The following is a 22451-nucleotide window of genomic DNA, read 5'->3' on the forward strand; positions in this document are numbered from 1 at the left end:
GTAAACTACTGTAACTTTGTCTGCCCTTTATCCAGTGCTTATTTGGATTCAGAATGTTTATCCATGGCGTGAATAGCACAGGGTATCCATCCAGGAGAGCAGCACCCGGCCAAAGTACCCCTGTGCTTTAGCACACGCGCTGCGGGCTGCTGGCACCCCGCACCTGAGCTGTGTCAAGAGTTTAGAATGACTCGCAGTGTATCACTGTACACGTGTATTGGTACTGCGGCTGTTCCACTCATTAAAACCGACATGTTTCCCCACACATAACCCTCCACCCCACCTCCCCTGCTACTTGCTTATCCTACTCTGCCTATCCTATCCTGGAAATATTTGGTAACTTTTTGCCTTCCACCTTTTTTACCTTTGAACCAGCGCTGGACAGAAATTCCAGTAAAATAATAATAAAATAAGTGCTTCCTGTGAGGTTTGTATAGACCTCTGCTGCAGCAGCCGCCACTGATGACTTCAGACAGCAAGACCTCTCATAACGATCAGCAGCAGCAATCCACCTGACCGACTGTAACCGGCCCGAGTACTATGTGCGCTTCGCTCCAAGTCTGCCTTCCTAAACCATTTATCCATCACTAGGGCATCACTCCCCATGCACCAGCACTCTGAGAAGGGGACCCGCCCCCATTTTGATGTCTATGGTGGCCTCTTAATTAACTATTCTCCCAGGTTGGGAGCCGATCCTTTAAACAGATGCTTGACTAAGACTCGGTCACAGGAGCCATTCTCCCACAATTCTGGACTGATAATGCATGAAACTCCTAATGAACTGCATTACCTGATACATGAAATAACATGTTATAAGACCAGTACCCTCGTCCTGCCAAGAAGGGATGGGAAAACCTCTTGGCTGGGGGTAGGAGGCCTAACTGGGAGAAATCCAGAGCCAGTCCTACCTGTGAAGAATATTATGGCAGTTGAGCGGAACCAAATTCCTGCCCCCCCCTCCCCATTCCTTGTGCCAGTTTATATATGGGCAGTAATGTTTCATCTCAACTATGCCTCCAGAAAATGCTCGCTAGACTGCCTTTTATAGAGTCAGCGTGCAGGAGAAGAATCAAGAAGAGAACAACCCTCCTGCACCCCACTTTATCAGCGAGACATCAAGGAAGGTATGGATCTTGCCCGCAGAACAACCCTCCAGCACCCTTTTGAGGGCCTCAAACACCAGAAGGCTCTGAAACTGGACTTGTACATACGCATTCCAAACCGGCCTCTGTTACACATTGTGACGAACCTGAGGATGTCGTCCCTTCTCCCCTAGGAGGAGACCTTTCCCATGAGGCCAGGGCGGTGCGTCCACAGCACAATTGTCCCCCTGGGGGGTGGTGCACTGAGAGAGGATCACATGGGGAGGGGAGCCCCTTATGGAATTCGGGATGACTATTCTCAGGAAACACGCCATTCACCTGCCTTACCAATCCCATATCAAATCTCCCCGCGCCCCTATTTGGTACTGTAAATGTACTCTGTTGCAAGGTCAGTCACTTTAATATACTTGACAAACCCAAAATACAAGAGAATACTAAGTATCTTGCATCTGAGTTCAAAATTAGTACTGCGAAGATGATCTTGTAGAGTCAGAGGATCACTCGGAAGAAACGGAGTGAGCGGTCTAGCTTTTCTGAAGATGTCATTTGCCTGAATGAATAGAGCTGTCTGGCGTGGGAGTTTGTTAGGCAGAATTATATGCAGTACCCTTTTGGAACACCATACACAATTAAGACTACAAGTGACAGTACAAATTCACCTTTGGTACAAGCCTGTACTACACAGTAAAGTGGTAGTGATGGCTGAGCAGCCAGAATTATCTTAAGAGCAAGTGAGCAGTATCAATAGTTACACAAAGGACAGCAATTACTATGATTCAAACAAACACTGACTCAAGGTTTCTGAGTAAAATAATATACATTTATTTACCCATCAGTTATTAAACATTTCACTATTATCAAGCAGTTTAGAAATCCCAATCTTAATACACCACACCACTCCCAATAGATTCTGGACAAATTAAGCTCAAAATGAAATGTGAGCAAAATGGCACTCCAATAATTTAAAAGGGAGGGAAAGACAAAGGTAGACAAAAATTGAGCAGCACCAACAGGCAAGTAAGCAGGAAAATCTAGAAAAAGGAACTACAGTGAGGGAATCGAATCAAGAGGCTTGGGGCCAAAGTCAATGGGACAAAAGTCTTTTGCTCAAGATCACACAGTTCAGGGTAGTTCGCGGTTAAGTCTTTGCCAAGAGTTCAGGACGAAGTTGGTCAGGTGAAAAGTTACTTTAAAGAAGAGAGAAGGACAAGCCCTCGGATTGGCGAAAGGTTTCACACACTTTCACCGCGGCTGGACGAAACGAAGAACCGGATTTGGAACTGTACTTTAAATGGAGAAGAAACTGTAGCTGAGGCAGACGTTCTGGCAGGTCCTACAGGCTCACGGTTCTTGAAGCGACTGTCGGACTGACACGAAGTAGGAAGATTGGAGGATCCTGCACTGCCCAGGGAAGAAACCAGCAGCAGAGCCAAACGGCATATAAAAGGTGCGCTCCTTAAAACCCAAGCAGGGTCCGACCTTCCCGGCTATTCCGGTTCACTGCACCTCTGTACAGAAAATTCGACCAGAGGAGGGAGGCCTGGCTTGCAGTTTGGTGAACTGGTTGTTCCCACCAGCTCAAGGGGAGAAGATTCTTTGCAGATCTTCCCTGTCGACAAAGTTTGAAGATTCGGAACTTCAGCAGGGCTTCACCGGGAGGTTCAGTCGTGGTAGAGATCCTCTTCTGTCTGCTTCTCTTCGGTTCTCTCGATCCAGTGGCGACTCTGCCTTTCCAGCCCCAGAGACCTGCTTTTTATACAGTTTTTCCCCGTTCACACAGCCTGGCTGTCAATCACACACCGCTGTCCTGGCGGGATAGTCCCCTTGCCAATCAAACGTGAGTGCTACTTGGGTTACCAAGGGAACCCATGGCAGGGGTCCTAAAACCCCTCCCTCACATCCTGCCTACCCAGACTTTCAGGTGCCTAAGGAGGGCTTCTGTGCAGAAGCCCACGAAAGGACGGCGAACAAAGGACCCAAACTTGGTTTGGCGCACAGAGAAAAACACGAGAGACTTTTACAAAAAGAAATGGCGAACAAACCCAGCCGGAACCAAATGAAAACAAATATGGTCCAGCGGATTTAAGTTCGAGGCTACCAAGATAGCCTAAAACAATACCAGGGCTGTTTACAATGACCGCAGTAGGAGAAATAGAGTAGTTATCACCAGACAAATCTTTTTGAAAAGGGAACAAAATAATGTTCTATGAGAGACAGACAAAAAGGGATAACTAGTAACCCTTTCCAGTACTCTATGTAAGATAGTTTGTACTGGATCTGTGGATTTAAAGAGACAATGGCAACTTTACATGTTCTGGGAGACAGTAGTCAGTCCCAGAAAATTGAGTCTGAGTTGGGAACTCTAAAAGACAACCCTGTGTCACTGCACTGAGGGTGCTGTGTAGCACACAGTAATAAGGTGATGCCTAAGGAGTACGTGAGGATCCACAGTCCATGAACACAAAATGTTAAACACACACTGCAAAACACATGTAAGAGTGGGGAAAAAAAGGCTCACACTCTTACCAGGTGAAAAAAGAAAAATCCTAGAAATCCAGCAAAGCTGCTGAGGGACTCAGTGGGTAAGGGGAATTAGCAATTTTGGAGAATTCTCCCTAACTGAGTTCAAAAGAAACTTACTGTGAGACCGAGTGTGAATGATCCTCTGAGGAGGAACTGCGGTACTCTTGCATCTGATGGGCATAGAGAAGCCAAAGGGGAAGAACCCGAATGTGGTCCAAGCTGGAGGTATCGTTTGTGTTAAGATATGATATGGCATTTATAACGCACCCATACACAAGTGTTTCATGGTGCGACGAGGCAAGGTAGGGGAGACAGTGGGAAACAGACCACAATCCTACAGACCACGATCCTACTAGGCGAGTGTCATTCAGATCGCGCAAGTGCATGGGTAGGGAGAAAGGGCGAGTGCCAGGGGGAAGGGAGAGGGGAAAAGTGCAATGCAAGGGATAGAAGAATAAATAAAAGCGGCCAGATAGTGGCAAGTGCAGGGTAAGAGCAGAATAAGTGCTGGTGGGGCACTGTAGGGATACAGAAAACAGTCCCCAGGTGCGATGGGTTGCCATGGGGGCAGGGCAGGTGTGCAAAAGCAGGGCCTGGCCTGGACCCAAGATCAGAAAGGGTGGCCAGGTGACCAGTGCAGTTTCAGCCAGGAATTTCAGCAGGGGAGAGAGGCAGAGAAAGCAGAAGCAAAGAGGAAGGTTTTGAGGTGTTTCCGGAACCGGAGATGGTTCTCCTCAAGTTTCAGGGAGGCAGGAAGGCTGTTCCAGAGGGAGGCCCCTTCTGAAGAGAGAGCTCGACCACCCACTCGTTGCTTAGAGAAGAGACTGACCCTGAGGGAGTTGGAGGCAGATGAGCGAAGAGCCCGAGAAGGAAGGTATTTGGGAAGAGAGAGTTGAAGGTATTGCGGCCCCAGGCCGCAGAAGGCCTTGTGGAGAATGCAGAGGGTTTTGAACTTGATCCTTGCAGCCACTGGGAGCCAGTGCAGAGATTTAATTCCTGGAGAGATACGATCCCTGGGCTTGAGGCCAAGGACAAGTCTCGCAGTCCTATTTTGGATAAGTTGCAGAGGCCAGAGAGTAGAGGCAGGCAGATTAAGGTAGAGACTGTTGCAATAGTCCAGCTTAGAGAGAACCAGGTCTCTGGAGACTGTGAGCTTCTGGGGGAAGGAGAGGAAAGGAAGAATACCTCTGAGGAAGTGCAGCTGGTAGTGGGATTTTTTAGAGACATCTGAGATGTGAGGAGAGATGGAGAGTGTGGAGTCGAAGATGACCCCAAGGTTTTTAGCCTTGCAGGTGGGAGCAGGGAGAGGGCCAAGAGAGGCCGGCCAGAGAGCTGCAGGGAAGGAGGGAGTGGGTGTGCCAATGAGTAGGATCTCAGTCTTACTGGCATTAAGGCAGAGGTCATTGGCGGCACACCACTCCTGGATAACAGACAGTCAGAGATGAGGGAAGGAGAAGAGTAGGCCGAGGGTAGCCTGAAAATAAGCTGGGTATCATCCGCATAGCACTGAAAGTTGGGGCAGAGAGCGGCGATGCGAAGTGCAAGGAGTGCCAGGTATTGGTTGAAAAGCCAGGGAGAGAGGTTAGACCCCTTGGGGACACCACAGGTAGATAAAGACATCAGAGAGGAAGGACCCGAGTTGGACCTGCAAGGGACGGTTGGAGAGGAAAGAAGTCAGCCACGCCAGAGCCTGTCCAGTGATACCCAGGTTGTCACGGAGGCGGTTGAGCAGGATGGCATGATTGACCATGTCAAAGGCAGAAGAGAGATCAAGCAAGATGAGGACACACGGGGTGTTGGAGTCCAGGTTGGAGATCAGGTCTTCACGGATGTTCAGGAGAGCAGTTTCCGTGCTTCTGGCAGCCTTGAAGCCAGACTGATGGTCATGAATACAACCAACAGATTTGGTGTGGAGATTAAGCTGGGAGATGGCCAGTTTCTCTAGGAGCTTGCCCAGGAAGGGAGCGATGGAGATTGGGCGATAGTTAGCTTGGCAGGAGGGGTCAGCAGAGGGTTTCTTAAGAAGAAGGTGCACAGGGGAGTGCTGCAGGGGTGATGAGAAGACTCCGGTGGTGAAGGAGTGATTGCAGAAATCGGCCAGGGCAAGAGCCAGGGAGTCGATGTGGTCCTTGATAGTTTTGGAGGAACAGGGGTCTACCTGTTTCGACGAGACTTTCATAGATCGGACTTTTCGAGAAATCTTGTCTGCAGAGAAAAGGGGAAAGGCAGAGAAGGAGGGAGGGAGGTAGCTGCAGAAGGATCAGAGGAAGAGGAGGGAGTAGAGGGAGGGAGGCGATAGGAGGAGAGTGAGGACAGGATGTCCTGAGTTTTTTTAAATGAAGTGCGAAGCCAGTGCTGTGCAGAGGGCCTGGGGGGGGGACTGGAGAGGTAGAGACTGTGGCAAGATTGGCCAGTTCCTTGCAGATTTAAAGAGTTCAGCCGAGTTGTTAGATGCTGCAGAGATGCAGGCTTGGATATGGGCTCTCTTCTTGGTGAGAACGGAGAGCCGGTATTGCCTTTGCAGCAGGCGGCAGGCCAGTTTGTCAGAGGATGAACTTGAAGCACGCTATTTCCTCTCGCCCACCCTGCACTTGCGTTTTAGGGTGACGAGATCTGAGTCATACCAGGAGTTACACTTGGCTTTGGGCTTCAGGCGGATTCTCATGACAGGGGCAAGGATATCATGTGTATCAGATATAGCAGAGTGGAGCGTGGAGAGGGCTGTGTCAGGGTGAGAGTCAGCCAAAGGGGGCAAGGGGGATGAGAAGGTGGCGGCGAAAGCCTCAACTGACACACGCTTTGTGGGTCTGATGACCCAGAAGGAGGGTGGCAATGATGAAGATGGCTTGGCCTGAGGGTTAGGGAGCATAGGAGAAAGTGATCACTCCAGGAGAGGGGAGTGGAGAGAGGGACAGAGAGGGGAAGGTCAGGAGATCAGAGCATCGAGGGTGTGCCGTTCAGAATGAGTCGGGCCAGAGGGGAGAATGGGATAATGGAGAGTGAGAGTCACAGAGGTCATGAAAGTAACGAAAGTGTCCGGAGGGGGGACAGAAGGCATCCAGGTGGATGTTGAAGTGTCCAAGAAAGAGTAGTTGGGTGGTTGATGCCAAGAGTGAGGAGGAGAGGTCTGCCCACTTGGAGAGGAAGGAAGAGATCTGACCAGATGGCCGATAGATAGTAGCCACAGTAAGGGAATGGCTTGGAGAGAGTGAGTGCCGGCAGACAAGGCATTCAAACGAGGAGTAGGTCTACGTAGGAGTGACGGAGGCAGTAATCCACTCCGGAAAGATTAGGGCCACAACCCCACCAGAGCGGTTGGGCCTGGGCAAGGAGAGTATCTTGTAGCCATCAGGTAGGAGCAAGTCAAAGCTGGTGACAGAGCTGGTTGTGAACCATGTCTCAGTGAGACCGAGGACATCGAGGTCAAGTTCTTCAAGAAGGTGGCAGATATCAGAAGAATGTTTGACAGCAGAGCGAGAGTTAAGAGTGGCAATGTGGAGAATGTTGCTGTTCTTGAAGGACTTCCGGGGAGGGGTACAGATCAGAGGTTCGACCTGCGGAGGTGTAGAAGAAGCCCGAGAGGGGGCAGAGAGGGAGTGGGAAGGCAAGGTAGCCGAGGAAAGGAGAGGAGGGACAGCAGGAGAAGAAAGAAAGTTGATCAAAGAGGTGAAGGTTGGCCTGAGGGCCTTGGACCAAGACGGTATCATTTGAGTAAACATTTATGATGACCTTAGAGGAGTGGAAGGAGGCCAAGAGGACATCCCAACAGGTGCCAGCATTAATGGGAGAATGGAGCAAGCACAGAGACCATGTGAATGGTCCATAAGTCGGGTGAAAGAACGACAAAAAGGATGTCGGTGAGGGTTTCCTTGGAGGAGGCACTGGTATAGGTGTCAGCGATAGGGAGGCCTGGGTTGGAGACCAGGATATCCTTTTTAAACATTTTCCTACCAGATTTAGTGAGGAGAGCAGGATAGTCAACAGAGAAGCAGTTAGATAGGAGAGATAGAGAGCACCATAGAATAAGTGGGGGGAGGAGACAGGCGAGAGCAGGCGGACAAGACAATTTTTAAATATTGATACAATGCGTATTAAGTAACATGTGGAGAGGCCACCTAAGTTTGAGAATCCTGAGAGGGGAGAAAAGGCCTAGTCCTTCACACCGCAAAAATTATTACATAATGTTACATTGCGTAATATGTAACACGGGTGATGGCCCAGCCATGTATAGGAGTCTGCAGGAGGGGTAGGCCGGGAGAAACTGGTGGGACTACCAGTGGAGACTTACTGGCGACTGGCGTCCCCTGCAGACACCTGCAGACACAACAGGAGCCGCCCTTTGCCTAAGGCCCCCTTAGCCGAGGGGGCTGCCGGGCAGGGGGGGCTGTCCAGCAGGGTCAGTTTAAACCAGAAAAAGCACCCAATAGGAGGGGAGGAAAGGGAGGGTGGGGTGTGTGGGCAGGTAGGCGGGAGGGAGTGGAGGACCAGGAAGTGGCTGCAGGGGGAGGGGGAGAAACGATGCGCTCAGAGCTCAGAGTTTGAAAATAATAAAATAAAATCACAATCACTCACTGGAGGCCTGGGGACCGTGCTGGGCTGTAAACCGCAATCTGGGCTAGCAGCGACTGCTCACACCCGCTCAGCTCTGCAAAGACCTGATGCTGCTGATACGTATCTCGGGGCACCACAGGCTCGGTGAACCGCTTGCAAGGCAGGACGTGCAACCAGGTAGAGAGAGAGATGCCTGTGGAACCGCTGCAGGCCCCACCATTCACTAGGGAGCTGCCGGAGGGTGGGTTGGTGCCGGTACATGTCAAGAGGAAGAAAACGGGTACGCAGGTTTAACAGGTGGTGTTGGAGGTCCAGGGAAGCAAGAGGATGATTGCAAACTTTGGTGAAAGAGGGTTTGGGACCCTGAAGGGACTTTGCAAGTCTGGAACCCGCACCCACTAGCAAATGAAAGTATAAGAGGGTTGTGGGCCCTGAGGAACCCCAATAGAAGAGAATCATATGTTTGGCAGGCGAGAAAACCGAACAGAGATAACAAATCGCGAGCCTGCTACCCGCACCCATATGAGAAAACCGAGAAAAACCAAGATAACAGAATCGGTTGTTTGGCAGAGGAGTCAACCAAACTTCTATCATACTGAGTTGCAAGTTTGGGACCCGCACCCATAACAAAAGCGCCTAATGAAAGCAAGGAAAAGAGTGTCTGAGATCCATGTGAAAGAGACGGTCTACGAAAGGATATTAGCTTGGCAGGAAAGTAAACCAAGCTCTATTGCAAGTCTGGGACTCGCACCCATGTGAGAGATTAAATGGGCCAACAACCCCAGAGTTGGGAAACGTCTTCCTACACCCTATAACGAACTGTATCATGTTGGCAAGAGAAGGGATTGTGAAGCTAAACAGCATATTCTTGTGGACTGTCCACTGACATTTGCCTAGGAAGGGGCTCAAGAGCCGGTAAGGAGGGAAACTGAGAAGAACTCTAGGGGCAAGGAACACAACCCTATTGTGGGAATCTTGCATTTTCTAACATTGTTTATTTCATCACTTTTTAATTCCCAGAGAGACTGGGAACTTTTCTGTTGATTGAAACCAGGAAGAACACTTGATACTTTAAGAAGAAACCATCCTTGCAAAGTTTCTTCAGATTATTAGTGTTGGGGAGAGAAGCAGGTTTAGTTTGGACACAACAGTGACGCTCTTTATTTTCAGACTTCCTGACAATTTCACTAGTTTCCTTTTGAGATAAGAAACCCCCTCTTATCGTTGGGGCTAGAGAGGCATTTTCTAACCTTTTTCTTATTTAATAAACCTTTACATCCAGAAACGTGTCACCATTGTGCCTGAGCCTTACTTCTGCACCCTTACAACATGTACGTCCACTTTATGAAAAAGGGCTTGAATGTACTCGCCCACACACATTACAACGGTCTGCCAGTTTTCTGCGTCCAATTGGCACAAATGTAACTTGTACCCACTTTAAAAACAAATACCATTAGACGTCTGTGTATAGACAAGTATACCATCAGTCAGTGCCTAGCCTCTCGGCTAAGAGTCCCAATTTTGAAAATGCTTCTTTTTTATGACTTGTGTTTTGTTTCCCATAGCCAAACCCAGCAGTTCAAGGTCTGCAAGGGCAGAGTCCACAGATAAGAGCCGGGCAAAATGCAGCGTGCACTTCGTGCCACATTCAGATACCTGACTCTCACACAGCAACAATCCCTGAGAATGAGCAACGCCGCAGCCACTACTGGGATCCATGCTAAGAAAGTGGCACTTGTGACCGCCTCAACAGAAGGGTGAGTGGGTACGGGTACCATCCTGCATCTGTAACAATACACCTCCTCCTGACCCGCTTCATCCTTTTGATTGTCTCGCCACACTATTCCAGTACTGGACCGTCTACATTGCTCTGCCGGTGCACCTCTACACCTTGCAGTAACACCCCCTGCTGTCAAAGTACTGGAACCCATATGTATCTCTGCTGATGTACTACATACCTTGCATGCACCTGTATTTGATTTCCCAATGCTTGGTCCTGCACTTCAGTCTTGGCTTGTAGCATGCTGCCTATTCCAATGCACACTGACTGCTCTGCCAACTCTACCTAGACCTGGCCACCAGCACTCCCTGCTGTACAAGCATTTAAACGCATGTACTGCTGTAGCAAGTAAACCACAATTCCGACCAGTACTCGACACACACGCCCAACAATAGACCTGGGGATGTTAAAGCCCCCTCTCCCCAGCACTGCCAGCGGCGTAGCACATGATGCAGCAAATTGCAGCACGTATGTGGCAGGTACACATTTGCAGACTTCCAGATTCTGTCTGGACTGGAGACCGATAAACTCCCCTGGTTCGAAATTGCTGGGAGCTATTAAGCTCCTGCTTCTGCATAAGGAGAGCGGATAAGCTCGAAACCAACTGTTACCAGGCGCTCCTTTTGTCTCCTCAGGCCATCTGGTACCTTAAAAGCATGCACATGTGACATTAACTTTGAGTGTTTCAGAATGTAACTAAAGCCCAATTGGGACAAATCTAGTAGCCATTTAAGCACAATGGATCATACATAATTGGCAAGAAAGGTAGTGTGCGTCTCGTGTGGAAGTTGCAGTGCGCTGTGTATTGGCTCCCAATTCCCTGGCGGTAGCTCCTGCCTATTGGTAGATAGATGCCTGATGCCCAGGAGCTGGTTTTAGCTCCTGTTCATCAAATCTTTATTGCAAACCCTGCTTTCTAGTTCTACTTCAGAGGTGTTAGCATTTTATTTATTTATATATTGGTGCTTACATAGCGCTTTTATCCAAAGTGCTCTTGTGTGTCTTTTGCTTCCATTTGGACACATCCGTGACTCTCAAGCGTTACTACCTCTTTCCTCTTGAACTGTCTTATGTCATACATTGTACCCTACACAGTTTAGTGTTCTCCACACAACACTTTGTCCTGCTCATTGCCAAAACCTGCTAAGTAGACCAGAAATTGCATTTGGAATGTTGTCAGCAGTTCTTCAGAATATAGTTGCACCACACCTGCCTTGCCCCTGCTGATAGGTCGACTCTGTTGAATGATCCAAGATCCGCTCGCTGCCTTCTAGTACCAGACGGTAGCTGTAGCCCAGGCAGCAGCGGGTGGAAAAGGGTAGATCCAGCGCCCGTCCTTCTATAGCTACCCTCGTGAAGCTCATAGCCGGCCTTTTGAACTTCCAGGCAGCCCAGTCCTGGGTATCGCTACTGGAGGAGCTGCAGTTCATAGACCACTCTCATTTTTGTGTTGGTAGTTCACAATGCTTTCCTGACTATAGAAAGTTACACATTCATGTCCAATGAGAGTGGAGTACCTTTTCTGAGAATGTTGGGGGGCATGACATCTAAAGGGATGGGGCCCCTGCCAAATGAAGGGGACAACATGGAGTGCCATGAACGCTATGGGGGGGGGCAAACACCCTTGATTCCCCTCCCCCCGCCCTATAATTACACCCATGCCCAGTGAAGCAGTGGCTATTCCCCCAGACCATAGGTGAATGGGTGACCATCGCTGTGATGCATGGAGCAGGGGTAGTGTGGGGGAGGATCCACTGATCACCGCCTCATCACCCAGGTCAGAAGGCCAGAGTACGCTATATGTACTACACTAAAACATCTGGCCCTCTAAGAGATACAGAAGGTCTGTTGTTAAGTTGTAGTGAGCATGTGTATTCCGTTTGCCCTTTAATTCAGACCCTGTGGTGCAAAAATATTTGTTCTTACCCCTTTAAATATGATTTCCCCCAAGCAGCAGGGTGGCGTATAGCGTTCCCAAACAAGTCTTGCTCACCATTGAAGTCTCTCAGAGCAGTGCTGAGTGTGCAGGACCATTGTGGAGCACATGGAGGGACACGAAAAGAATCCAGCATAGCGGATTGCTTTTTGGAAGCCGCGGTCCAGAGGATGCTTGCATACCATGCTCCTCAATCAGAAACATGTGTAGTGCAAAGTATATTTTAAAATAGCCAGTCTTAAGAGGAGGAGGGGGAGGAGCGGGAGCAGGAGGAGAAGGAGGAAGGGTGGTGGTGGTGGTGGTGGTGGTTGTGGTAAAAGGCGGAGGAGAATGAGGGAATAAGATTAAAGGAGGTGGTGGTGAAAGGAAGATGGAGTAAGACCTGTACGAGCAGAGGGAGTACAATCAAAGGGACAGGCTGTGGTGAAAGGGGAGCAGGACATGGAAGCCTGTCAGGCAGAAGTGGCAACAGAGGAGGCCGAGAGTTGCCAGAAAGCCTGAAAGAAGGCCAGAGAGGGACGCTCTCACCTGAAGCCCACACTTGGTGTGGGAGGAGGGGCAGGCTTGTGACGAAGCATCGAGAAGGTGTTTGAGGAGCCAGCAGTAATCCAGTTTGCGTAAACTAGTGTAGACAGCCCCCTTGGGCACAAGCCTATGGTGAGGAGATAATTCAGGGGGGAAGGTCTACCTATGGAAGAACCTGGGAGAAATGTGTCCACCAGGAGTAGTCATCAGATCTAAAACCTTCTAGCCATAGAAAATGGGGCAAACTTGCCTTCCTCCTATGGGAAATTAATGGCCATGTGCAGGCAAAATCATTATACTGGTGACCCTTCCTGTTAGCACTGCAGCAAGATTCTCTTATGTAGCTTGGCACTCAGAATCGACCCTCCTCAGCAACAGACATCTCCCTGGAATTACCCGTGTTTTGGGACTGCTGTCTGCCCTGTGCTGTCAACCCACCCTGCTGTGGCACTGCTGTTGGTAATTACAGAATTGGAGCGTCATCACTGTCACGCAGGCTGACTGGAGCAATGTGTGGGCTGGGCCAGCGTAAGCACCCAGTATTACCGCCTTCCAATTTATTACTCATTGAAATGGATAACTAGCACTGCCCTGCCAGCATGGGTCATCCGGTTCATGAATTGCAATGAGCCAGCACAGGATGCAGAGACGTGTGTACAGTGCACGCTGTTGAAGTGGCCAAAACCCCACGTAATAATCAAACTGAGTCTGAGACAATAAGGGCTGGGTTCAAAAATAAGTGCCAGGGCCGAGCCTCGGGGAAACACCCCCACATATGAAGTAACGGGTCCACCTGAGAGTCTGTTGTTCATGGCCATATTTACTCTTTTCTCCTGGGCATTGCCAAAGTCCATTGTAGCCCTTTTTATCTTGACTGATTTGGCGTGCGGCTCATACAAACACGTGATACAGTTAGACAAGAGCGCCCATTGACCCTCTTCAGGGCCAGCAACCTTTCTGTGTCTTAGTGCTACTAGGTATTTAGGCAGGAGAACAAAAGCGCTGCTTTCACCCGCGCCCAGATGAGGGACAAGAGGAATAATCCATCAGTTGGCGCTCCTCGAACCTAGATGAAGGCTGTCTACTGAAAATGAGGCTAGTCTTGACACTGTCCATGGTGGGAAAGCCCCTTTAATTGGCCAGAAGGTGATACGTATCACATAGTTTGCCATCAGCCGTAATGGACACTCCTGCACGACAACTGTACTACTATCAACCAACTTGTGCACACCATGTATAACCAACTATTCACCAGCACAACCACTGAAAACCGCCCACTCATCTCAACGCTACGTAAAATCAAAGTGCACAGCCTCACAGCAATGCAAACTGACAGACTTCACCTACACAAACAAAAAGCTGTGGAGATGTCAGACACTGTACTACACAAATACAGTTTACAATGACATACGACACAGAGCTCTGCCAATCCACCAGCACTCTTCTGCTATTGCTGCCCCGATACCCGACCATGCACCACATTCCTGACTTGAGCACTCGTGGGCCTTCCAGGAACCTCCTAACCAACCAGTCGCGCCCCCTGCTATTGTAGAGGGAGAGCCCACAAACGGCTGTGCCAGTGGTGCCCATACACAGGTAAACCAGAATGCCTCTGTTCTGACATGCGGAAGTGTCTGACCCATGCACCTCTCTGCGGATGCACGTCAGTCCTGATGTTTTCCGATAGTCGGCCCGTGCACAGCTCTGCCACTGCACTTGAACATCTGCTTATTCAGTCGCTGGAACCCTCTGCAGCACGCTCTTAGCACCTCAATCCGGAGCTGCAGCTCCCCGGCCAGGGTCCACAGAGAGGAACTGGATTAGGGAGATCTAGTTTAGCAAATGCCAGAATACGTACACAACAGGCCGGGCATTAAGGCAGCCGGCAGGGTGGTGTAACAAGACAGGACAAAACCTGTGGACTAGACTGAGATAAGAAGTGGACTGGAGTAGGTGACTGGAACCTGCAGTGTTAGGATCACAGGAAGGGGCGACAGCGGGATGACGCCTACAACAATTAGAGCATAATCAAAAGACAAAGGAACAGGTCAAAGGGAGAATGTCGACGAGCACGTCAGACAAGCCGCCATGAAAGAAATGACTGCAAGGATGTGACCACCTTTGTCCTTGCAGAGAGATCCCAACCCTATTGCAGCCTTTGCTCTTTCACAGTGACCCAGAATCTCTGGAAAAAGGAGCTAAGGTGGTATAAAGCACCTAGTTACTGGCACCCTTGGTTAAAGTTAGGTAGCGCACGGAAACAGAGAAGGTCTGGTTAAGCAGGCGAAAGTTGAAAGGCAATCTATGGCCGAGTGCTAAGGTGTAGCTGGGATGGATCGTGGCGCCAACGACTGGGACAAAGCAACCTCTGTCAGGGGCTGTCAATATGACAAAAGAAGCAAAGTAAGGAAAGAGAAAAACAAGCAGTGAACACGTTAAGACCGTAGAGGTACCCCTCACTCTGGAATGAACACTAATGAACATGCATGCCAACATTATCCCTTCTATTCGGGAGATGCTAGTTCAGCCCTGGGTTTAATGTTGCATTCTGGGACTTGAAGGCATGGGTGTCTTCATTATAAATCCAGGACTACAAGTCCCAGAATGCAGAGTTAACACCAGGACTGGCCTCGCATCGCCTGAATGGAATGGTTAATGTTGGCATGTATAATGACTGTGGCATGAAATGACACGAAAAAAAGATGGCAATCTATCCTGGAGAAATGGTTTGTGTAACAGTTGAGGCAAAGGAGATTCCTGCCTGGCGATCTTGGAGCTATTTAGCTCCTGCTTGTAGCTTAGAAGAGCCTGGTTAGCTTGACACCAACAGCTACCAGGAGCTACCTTTTTGGCTCGCCAGGCCAACTGATATTGAACAAACACAGCTGTGTCAAGTTAACTCGGACACATTCATACAGTATTTAAAGCGTAAGGGGTCATAAATAATCTACAAAATTATGTTTCCATTTTATATGAAAGTTAGATTTGTGGAACGCGGTGTACTAGCTCCATGTTCCCCAGTGGTAGCTCCTGGTGACTGGATAACGCTGGATACCCAGTAGCTGCTTGTAACTCCTGCTTATTCAATCTAAATTCCGAGCCCTGTAATTTGTTTATTAGTTAAAAGTGTGTTACAGTTAAGTTATATACATTTTGCACACATAAATACATCTTCTAAAATAATTCAATAAACACTTCAAATGCTTAATTTAAATACTAATTTGGCTAGAAGTAAACCTACTTTCTATAAAAATACAAAACTTCGTTAATGCTATTATAAGTGAGTGTTGCTTTCCTTCCAAACAATGTAGCCAGACTAAATCAGTAAAAACATGTATCACAATCAAATACACATTTCTGCAAATGGCTCTGCCCTTCGGGTATGTCTCGTATTGATGTCTTGCATGTTTTTATCCCTCCCCTGATCTCAACTGCCAACTGTAGGTTATTGCATACATCCCAATCTCTAGGTTTCTTCGCTAATTGGGATTTTTATCAACACAAACTTCTGGCACCAGTCAATAGCACAATTGATTTAATATGAATCAATCTTCTGAAGTTTGCTGGAACTTTTGCAATAGATAACATTTGGTTTCCGCTTTAGGCTTTGGCTTTTAAAACCTATGTTCATGTTTCAGTGAATTTGCATATTTTCAAATATAGAGTACATCGTCTACCAATAGCCAAAGTACTCAATGAGATGAGTTCATTCCAGACGAATGTTATGAACATGAAGGCACTTAAGAAAAACTAATATTGTTTGTCATATTTTAGCTTTTGTTCTATCTAACCAATTAGTCCAGATTGGGTAGGCCTCATACCCAGATATAAGGCCAGGAACTACTACACTTTGGTTGTACACTATGATCCAAACTTTAAGGCTGTACCTGCCATGATTCTTAGCAAACATTTTTAAGGAAGCCATTTTTGTGACCACATTAGATTTGCATCGATCAAAAATGCCCTTCTTCATTTTCAAATAAGGACTGCCAAGTAGACGTAGGAGGCAACTAATTCAAGCTGTATGTTATTCACAGCACAGAAAGTACACTGACTTTTCTTTTTAACCCCAAAATACATTATTTGAGTGTCTTGCTGTTAATTGTCAGATAATTCTGCTGTGAATAATCTGTTGTAGCCTTCAGCGATCCTTTGAGTCCAGCAGGAGTGCAGTCAGGTAAAATAACACCCTCTGTGTATTCTATCGAAGAAATGTGGGCAATTTCCTTATTTTGGAGTGAAGATGTTGATGTCCTTTAATACCATGGGCATATCCACTATATGAAAATTTAAGAGAAGAGGTGTTAATACACCACCCGGTTAAAGCCCATTATTAGTTTCTGTATTACGGGAGATTCAACTGGTGCTGTTAAGTCTTATTTTGACACCGGTCTCACTATAGAGTTGACATACAATGTTTAGAGGCCAATGGAGACATTTTGGCCCAAAAGGAATTCCTGTAAACACTATCGAAAGCGTGATTATAGACGATAAAAGCCATGTAAAGTGTAGGCCTAACACCATTCTTGGCTCTATTGGAGAGCAACTTTAATATAAAGATATTGTAGATGGTAGAACAACCCTTGCGGAACCCCGTCTGTAGAATATTTATTTATTAGGGACATCTAAAAGTGCAGGTAATCTATCATTTTCCGGGTTACCTCAATCTCCTTTTTTTGTGGACGGCCACTAACAAAGATTGTTTCCCTAACACGGGTGCTTTTTTTTTTTTTTCTTCACTTCAATAACCATCCAAAAATACTTGTCCAAGACAAATGTTCACAATGTCTGGTTTTCGTTAAGCACTATATTGGCTAACCTGTCAGGGCCCAGTGCACCACAACTCTTTAAATGGAGAATCCACTTACAGACCCCATCCACTGCATACAAACTGACGTTGGTGCCGTGATAAAGTTGTTGCACCCTATAAAGAGCTCCATAATTTGTTCCCGCCACACATTCTTCAATAACATTTTATCTGAGATGCCTCGTGCAGGCCAACATTTTTCTTAATGAAGTACCAAAACGAGTGCAATCATTCAGGGCTTCTATATAGTGTAAGCCAATTTTTAAGCTTCATTTTACATTTCTTACTAGCTTGAGTGGAATTCAAAAAATTGTATTGTGTGTCTCAATGCTCGCTCAGCAACATATAACGCACCCATGCCCTGAGTAAGTTCATTGCTAACAATACGCCAGTGCTTTTGTAAATTATCATTTTGTTGTCATCCAACAAAATCTCAGGAAGAATGAATTCATTACTTTTAGGTTGGTATGTTAACGTGCCGTTTACACATGGATAATTGTTATTCTTTCATCCTTGAAGAGCCAAGGATGCTCGAAACTCGTGTTGGCTAACTTGTAATATGGAAGAATATTATTGGAATTTTATCTGAAGAATCAATATTTACTCATTAAGACAAACGGTGGAGTTGGGACTACTTGCAACAAACAACAATTCTATTTTGAAATGTTATAATTCATGTTTCTTACTTAAAGTGACTTGATAATTAGGCACTCTGTCATGCACTTACCTGATGCATCATGGGTGTGGTGCTACGCTAAACAACTTGGGGCGACCTACCATCCAGCGTTCATCTGGCGCGCTTCGAGCCTGGTGCCTTTCATGATGATTTCAGGATCTCTGCCTCCCCGCGTGACCTCCCCCCCCCCCCCCCCCCCCCTGGCCCCCAGGGTTCCGTGCACAACGAATAAATGTCATGTGACAAGTTGGGCACGACATAACATCACAGAGTGTTGATCTAATGCGCAGGGTATGTGAACTTCAGTAAATCTGGAATCAACCCTGTGATTAGTTACCATGTTTTCCTGTCTTGTGTTTTGGATTTTCTGGTTTATGAACTTTGGCCTGATTAATTAGATTTCTCTCTTTATCACATTATTGGAATTTTAGATTGCCTGTTTTGAATTGTCTTGTACCAACCTACTGTGGATTGCCACTTGAGGATTGCTTTAGGTGTGTTGGAACTTTGCTCTACGTCCTCGATCCTTCATAATTTGCGCCCTTTTGCCATCTCGATATGGCCCCTGAATGTTTTTTTTTTTGGTTCCTTTTTTCTATTTTTTTTTTTTGTGGTGTTTTTCTTGTGCGTGTCCGTTCAGCTTCGGGCAATCCGCCTTTCATTTTGGTGCCTTTTTTTTTCTCCTGCACCCCATAGGACGCCAGCCTTGGAGAGAGCTTGCTGGCGTTCCTCCCCTCGGTCCCCTTTCTCCTCTCGATTGGCTTGTGAGCGGTTATGCACCTTCCTGGCTGACCTATAGTAAAGAAGGTCTCCCCGTTCACCTGGGGAGAGAGATATACACATTAGTGATTTTCTTTGTCTTACTGTGGCTCTGCCACCCTAGCACACTTGTGGATAGGTTGAAGTAATACAAATCCTTGTTTGTGGTGAGCAGCTATGATCATAAACGAGCACAGCATCAGGGTTTAAGCAACCAGTACTCTTACATTTGAGAACTCCTATTAGCTTCCGTTTTAAACCCGCAGCAACAGATTCTCATATGAGTTAATTAGCCTCCAGCACGGTCCAGTGGTGGGGTCCTTTAGCTTGAAATACACTTGTGTTTATTTAAACCTCTTGTGTATGGACCCATTCTTCTTCATCATCATCATTACTTGGGTATACAACATTTTTCTGGTGATGAAGGACAAGGAGGGAAAACCACATAGTGGCTGTGAAAGACGCTAAAGACCCCAACTCTGGTGAGGACATATACAGGAATGGACAACGGAGATCACTTACGACTTGGTGAGGAAGTGTAAAAATTGTTGTGCGTTACAACGGGCCATGTTCATATCTTGGCGAGTGACATTAATCGGTGAGGGACGAGGGATTGTTTTTTCCTGAAGTGGGTATTCTAGCAACTCGATGGGCTCTGTACACGTTTTATGCGCAGCGTTTGAGAGCACCATAAATAGTTTTTTGGGCCATCCGTTTCTTCGGGGCTTATATTGGGGCTCAGGAGACCCACACGTTGGCCATCAGACACACACCATAGTGGGCCATTACTCGCCGGGGCAGCATCCGTGTGCTCAGGAGGGCAATCCTGACATCAGTGGCAGCACTGGGGAAGGAGATCTTGCAACATTCTGGTGATGGTCATCCCTACTGTTTAGCCATATAAATGTTGGAGTGGTGACGTGTTGGCCAACCGTTGTACGGGGAGCTGCTGAAAGGGTTACAAATCTCTTGGGGAGTAATTTTGGGCCACCGACGGATGTGTCATTTCGGTGGAAATATACAAACCGAAGGCTTTCTTTTTGATTGACATTGTCACGGTTTACAATCCTGGTGGATAGCACCACCTACTAGATGGAAATGGTACTGCATGCCGCATTGGGATTAATTGACAGTGTGCACCATACAATTTGTGCACTGGGAGGTCGATCCTGCACAGACTTTCAGAGCAAATATATTTTTTTCTCCAATGTTCTTAGTTCTCATGTATTTGCCTTGTGTTTACAAATGCATAGTTTAGATCAACCCCCTATCCCCCCACATGTTTGGCTGCCCTGGGGAGCCTACAATCCATTAGGAGGATTGGAAAGATTTTTTTAATTTTGACTTTGTAGGATCTGGTTTTCCAATGAGAGAAAATGTTCAACTCTTATGTGCTTTTGTGGGTGCAGAGGCTGAGAGTGATTCAAAAACTACAGATGTTGAAGAAAATGATGGGCACGAGGGGGGTGCTGGGCATGAGGTTGGTTTGTATGGCAAAGCCATGAGAAAATTGGAAGCTCAATACGGCAAGCAAGTTAATGTGGTTTTCGAGGGAAGCACATTTTTCTCTAGAAAGCAAGGAGTTGGGGAGACAGTAGACAGTTTTGCTGCTGATTTAAGGGGTTTATTAACTTCATGTGAATTTATTGGCAGGGAGGATGAATATATTGGATATAAATGCTAAAATTCAGGAGAGGTTGTGCAAGCCAAGAATAACCCTTTACTTGAAGTGTTGTCCACTACAAAGGCCATTGAGTCGACAATTGGTGACAAGGCGCACACTCTGTTGCCAGTCAAGTTTCCCTGCATTGACTTCTCCTCCAAACAAACGTTTTCATGACTCCAATCTTCAGGGAGGCTATATTTCTTTACCTTTTCAGGCGTGTCTTCATTTCCTTTTTAGGTGTTGAAGGTTAATTGACTAAATGTCTCTAAGGATTCTGGTCCTTGTAGTTTTCACACTTTGTTTCTCTTGCAGGTGACTGGAAACAACTCCCTCCATAGTACAAATCTTACCCTGAATGGGGGAGGGGGAAAGCCATGTTTATTGCTCTCCATTTTATGGCATGATGGCCCTGCTGCTGCATCCTTTGACTTGAGTCGACAAGCAAATGTTTGAAAACGGTGAATGTGAGGAATGGAATGGAAACTGTTGGTAAAAAGTGGGGAGGTGCCTGAGGAAGAATCAAAGATTTGTGCAGTAAAGAAGTCTAACAGATCTGGGGGGGTATAATAACAGTGCCCAACAAGAATGGCGTAAAGGTCGTTGTCCCCACACAGATATCCAACACAGAGCATATGGGGGTGGGAGAATAGATTGCAAGGTTTTGTGTGGTCTGATATTGCACGTGGGGACAAACGCATTCATGGTAAGGTATATGTGGCCACCAAAGGGGAGTGTCCGTTAGGATGGAAACACCAGGGAATACTTGGCCTAGAATTACATCCTGGCAAAGAGTGGCAAGTACGTACAGTGGCAGGGCATGTTTCTGAGAAATTCAGTGATGACATGGGTAAAAGGTTTGGAAAGGTTTTTCGCCTTGGCATTGGAAGACTAAGGGTTTATGTACCTAAGGTTCAGTTATTGGAAAACGCTAGTCCCAGTGTACATAAGGTAAGATACCTTCCTTTAAGCATGAAGGAAGAAGTCAGATTGGAGTTGAGACATCTCTATGAGCAGGGAGTTTTTGAACCCATAGAGAGTAGTGCATGGCTTTCACCTATCGTGATGATGCAACGTCCTGATGGCAGCTTTAGGCTATGTGTAGATTTGCAACATTTAAATAAGAATATTATTGTAAACCGGCATCCTTTACCCAAGGTGAGTGAAAGGCTGTCCACCATGGAGGAAGCCAAATAGTATTCTTCTTTAGTTTTATCCTCTGCATATCACCAGATGTAGCTTTATAAATCCTCCAAAGCTCTTGCAGCATTTATTACACCCATGGGAGCATTCCAGTACAAGAAATTCCCATTCGGGGTGGCTTCTGCAGCATCGGTTTTTCAAAACATCATGGAAGATCTTTTGAAGGAATTCAAAGGCGTCCAATGTTTCCAGGATGATATTTTGGTTGGGGCAAAGAGTGGATTGTAACATGATACAAAAGTGGTAGAGGTTTTGAGGAGGCTGATTTAACTATAAAAAGAGAGGTGTCAGTTTCAGGTTCATCAAGTTATGTTTTTGGGGGACACGCTTACTAACGGAGGTGTACAAACTCACCCGGAAATGGTAGATGCAATCTTGTGAATCAAGTCTCCCTGGAATAGGGATGAACTAAGGTCATTTCTTGGTGTTGTGGAATTCTATTACAAATGTACACTTTTAAGAGACCTGTTGAATGGTAGGAGGGTATTTGTGTGGGGCAAGAGAGCAGAAGATACCTTTAAGAAGATAAAGGCGGAGTTAGCAAATGCTCACACTCTTTACCAGTTTGATACCTGCTGCACTTGCACGTTCTGAATACTCACAAGACATAGGTTTGTCCTCCCCCCCCCCCCCCCCCCCCGCATTTTTTTTGTTTTTAATTTTTTGGGTTTAGTAATGTGTTTTACACTGTTCCCTCCCTTTGCCCTGTGGGCGCTTTGAAATGATATTTACTTGCTGTATAGGCGCATAGGTGAACAATAAATAAATCCTGCTCATGAAATCACAATCACTGTGGATGCTTCTTCTAAGGGTATTGGTACTGTGTGATCCCAGTGCAGGCGAGGTGTTGAGGTGCCAGTGGCTTTTGCTTCAAGGTCTTTGTCCCCAGTAGAATCAAGCTATTCCATTATTGAGGGAGAGAGAG

At 47.0% G+C, this 22451-nt stretch overlaps 1 protein-coding gene across 3 annotated transcripts in view; it reads left to right on the forward strand.

Moving 5' to 3' along the window:
* Nucleotides 1-22451, forward strand: part of LOC138521234 (dehydrogenase/reductase SDR family member 4-like) — a 157024-nt gene that overhangs the window by 26567 nt on the left and 108006 nt on the right. For all 3 annotated transcript variants that reach the window (XM_069633926.1, XM_069633928.1, XM_069633927.1), the window contains exon 2: nt 9743-9934. In XM_069633926.1, the coding sequence (XP_069490027.1) occupies nt 9801-9934 (134 nt within the window). In that variant the 5' untranslated portion in view covers nt 9743-9800. The remainder of the gene's footprint in view (nt 1-9742; nt 9935-22451) is intronic.

Source organism: Ambystoma mexicanum, chromosome 13 (assembly GCF_040938575.1).
Source record: "Ambystoma mexicanum isolate Mex_15411 chromosome 13, UKY_AmexF1_1, whole genome shotgun sequence".
Taxonomy (NCBI): Eukaryota; Metazoa; Chordata; class Amphibia; order Caudata; family Ambystomatidae; genus Ambystoma; species Ambystoma mexicanum.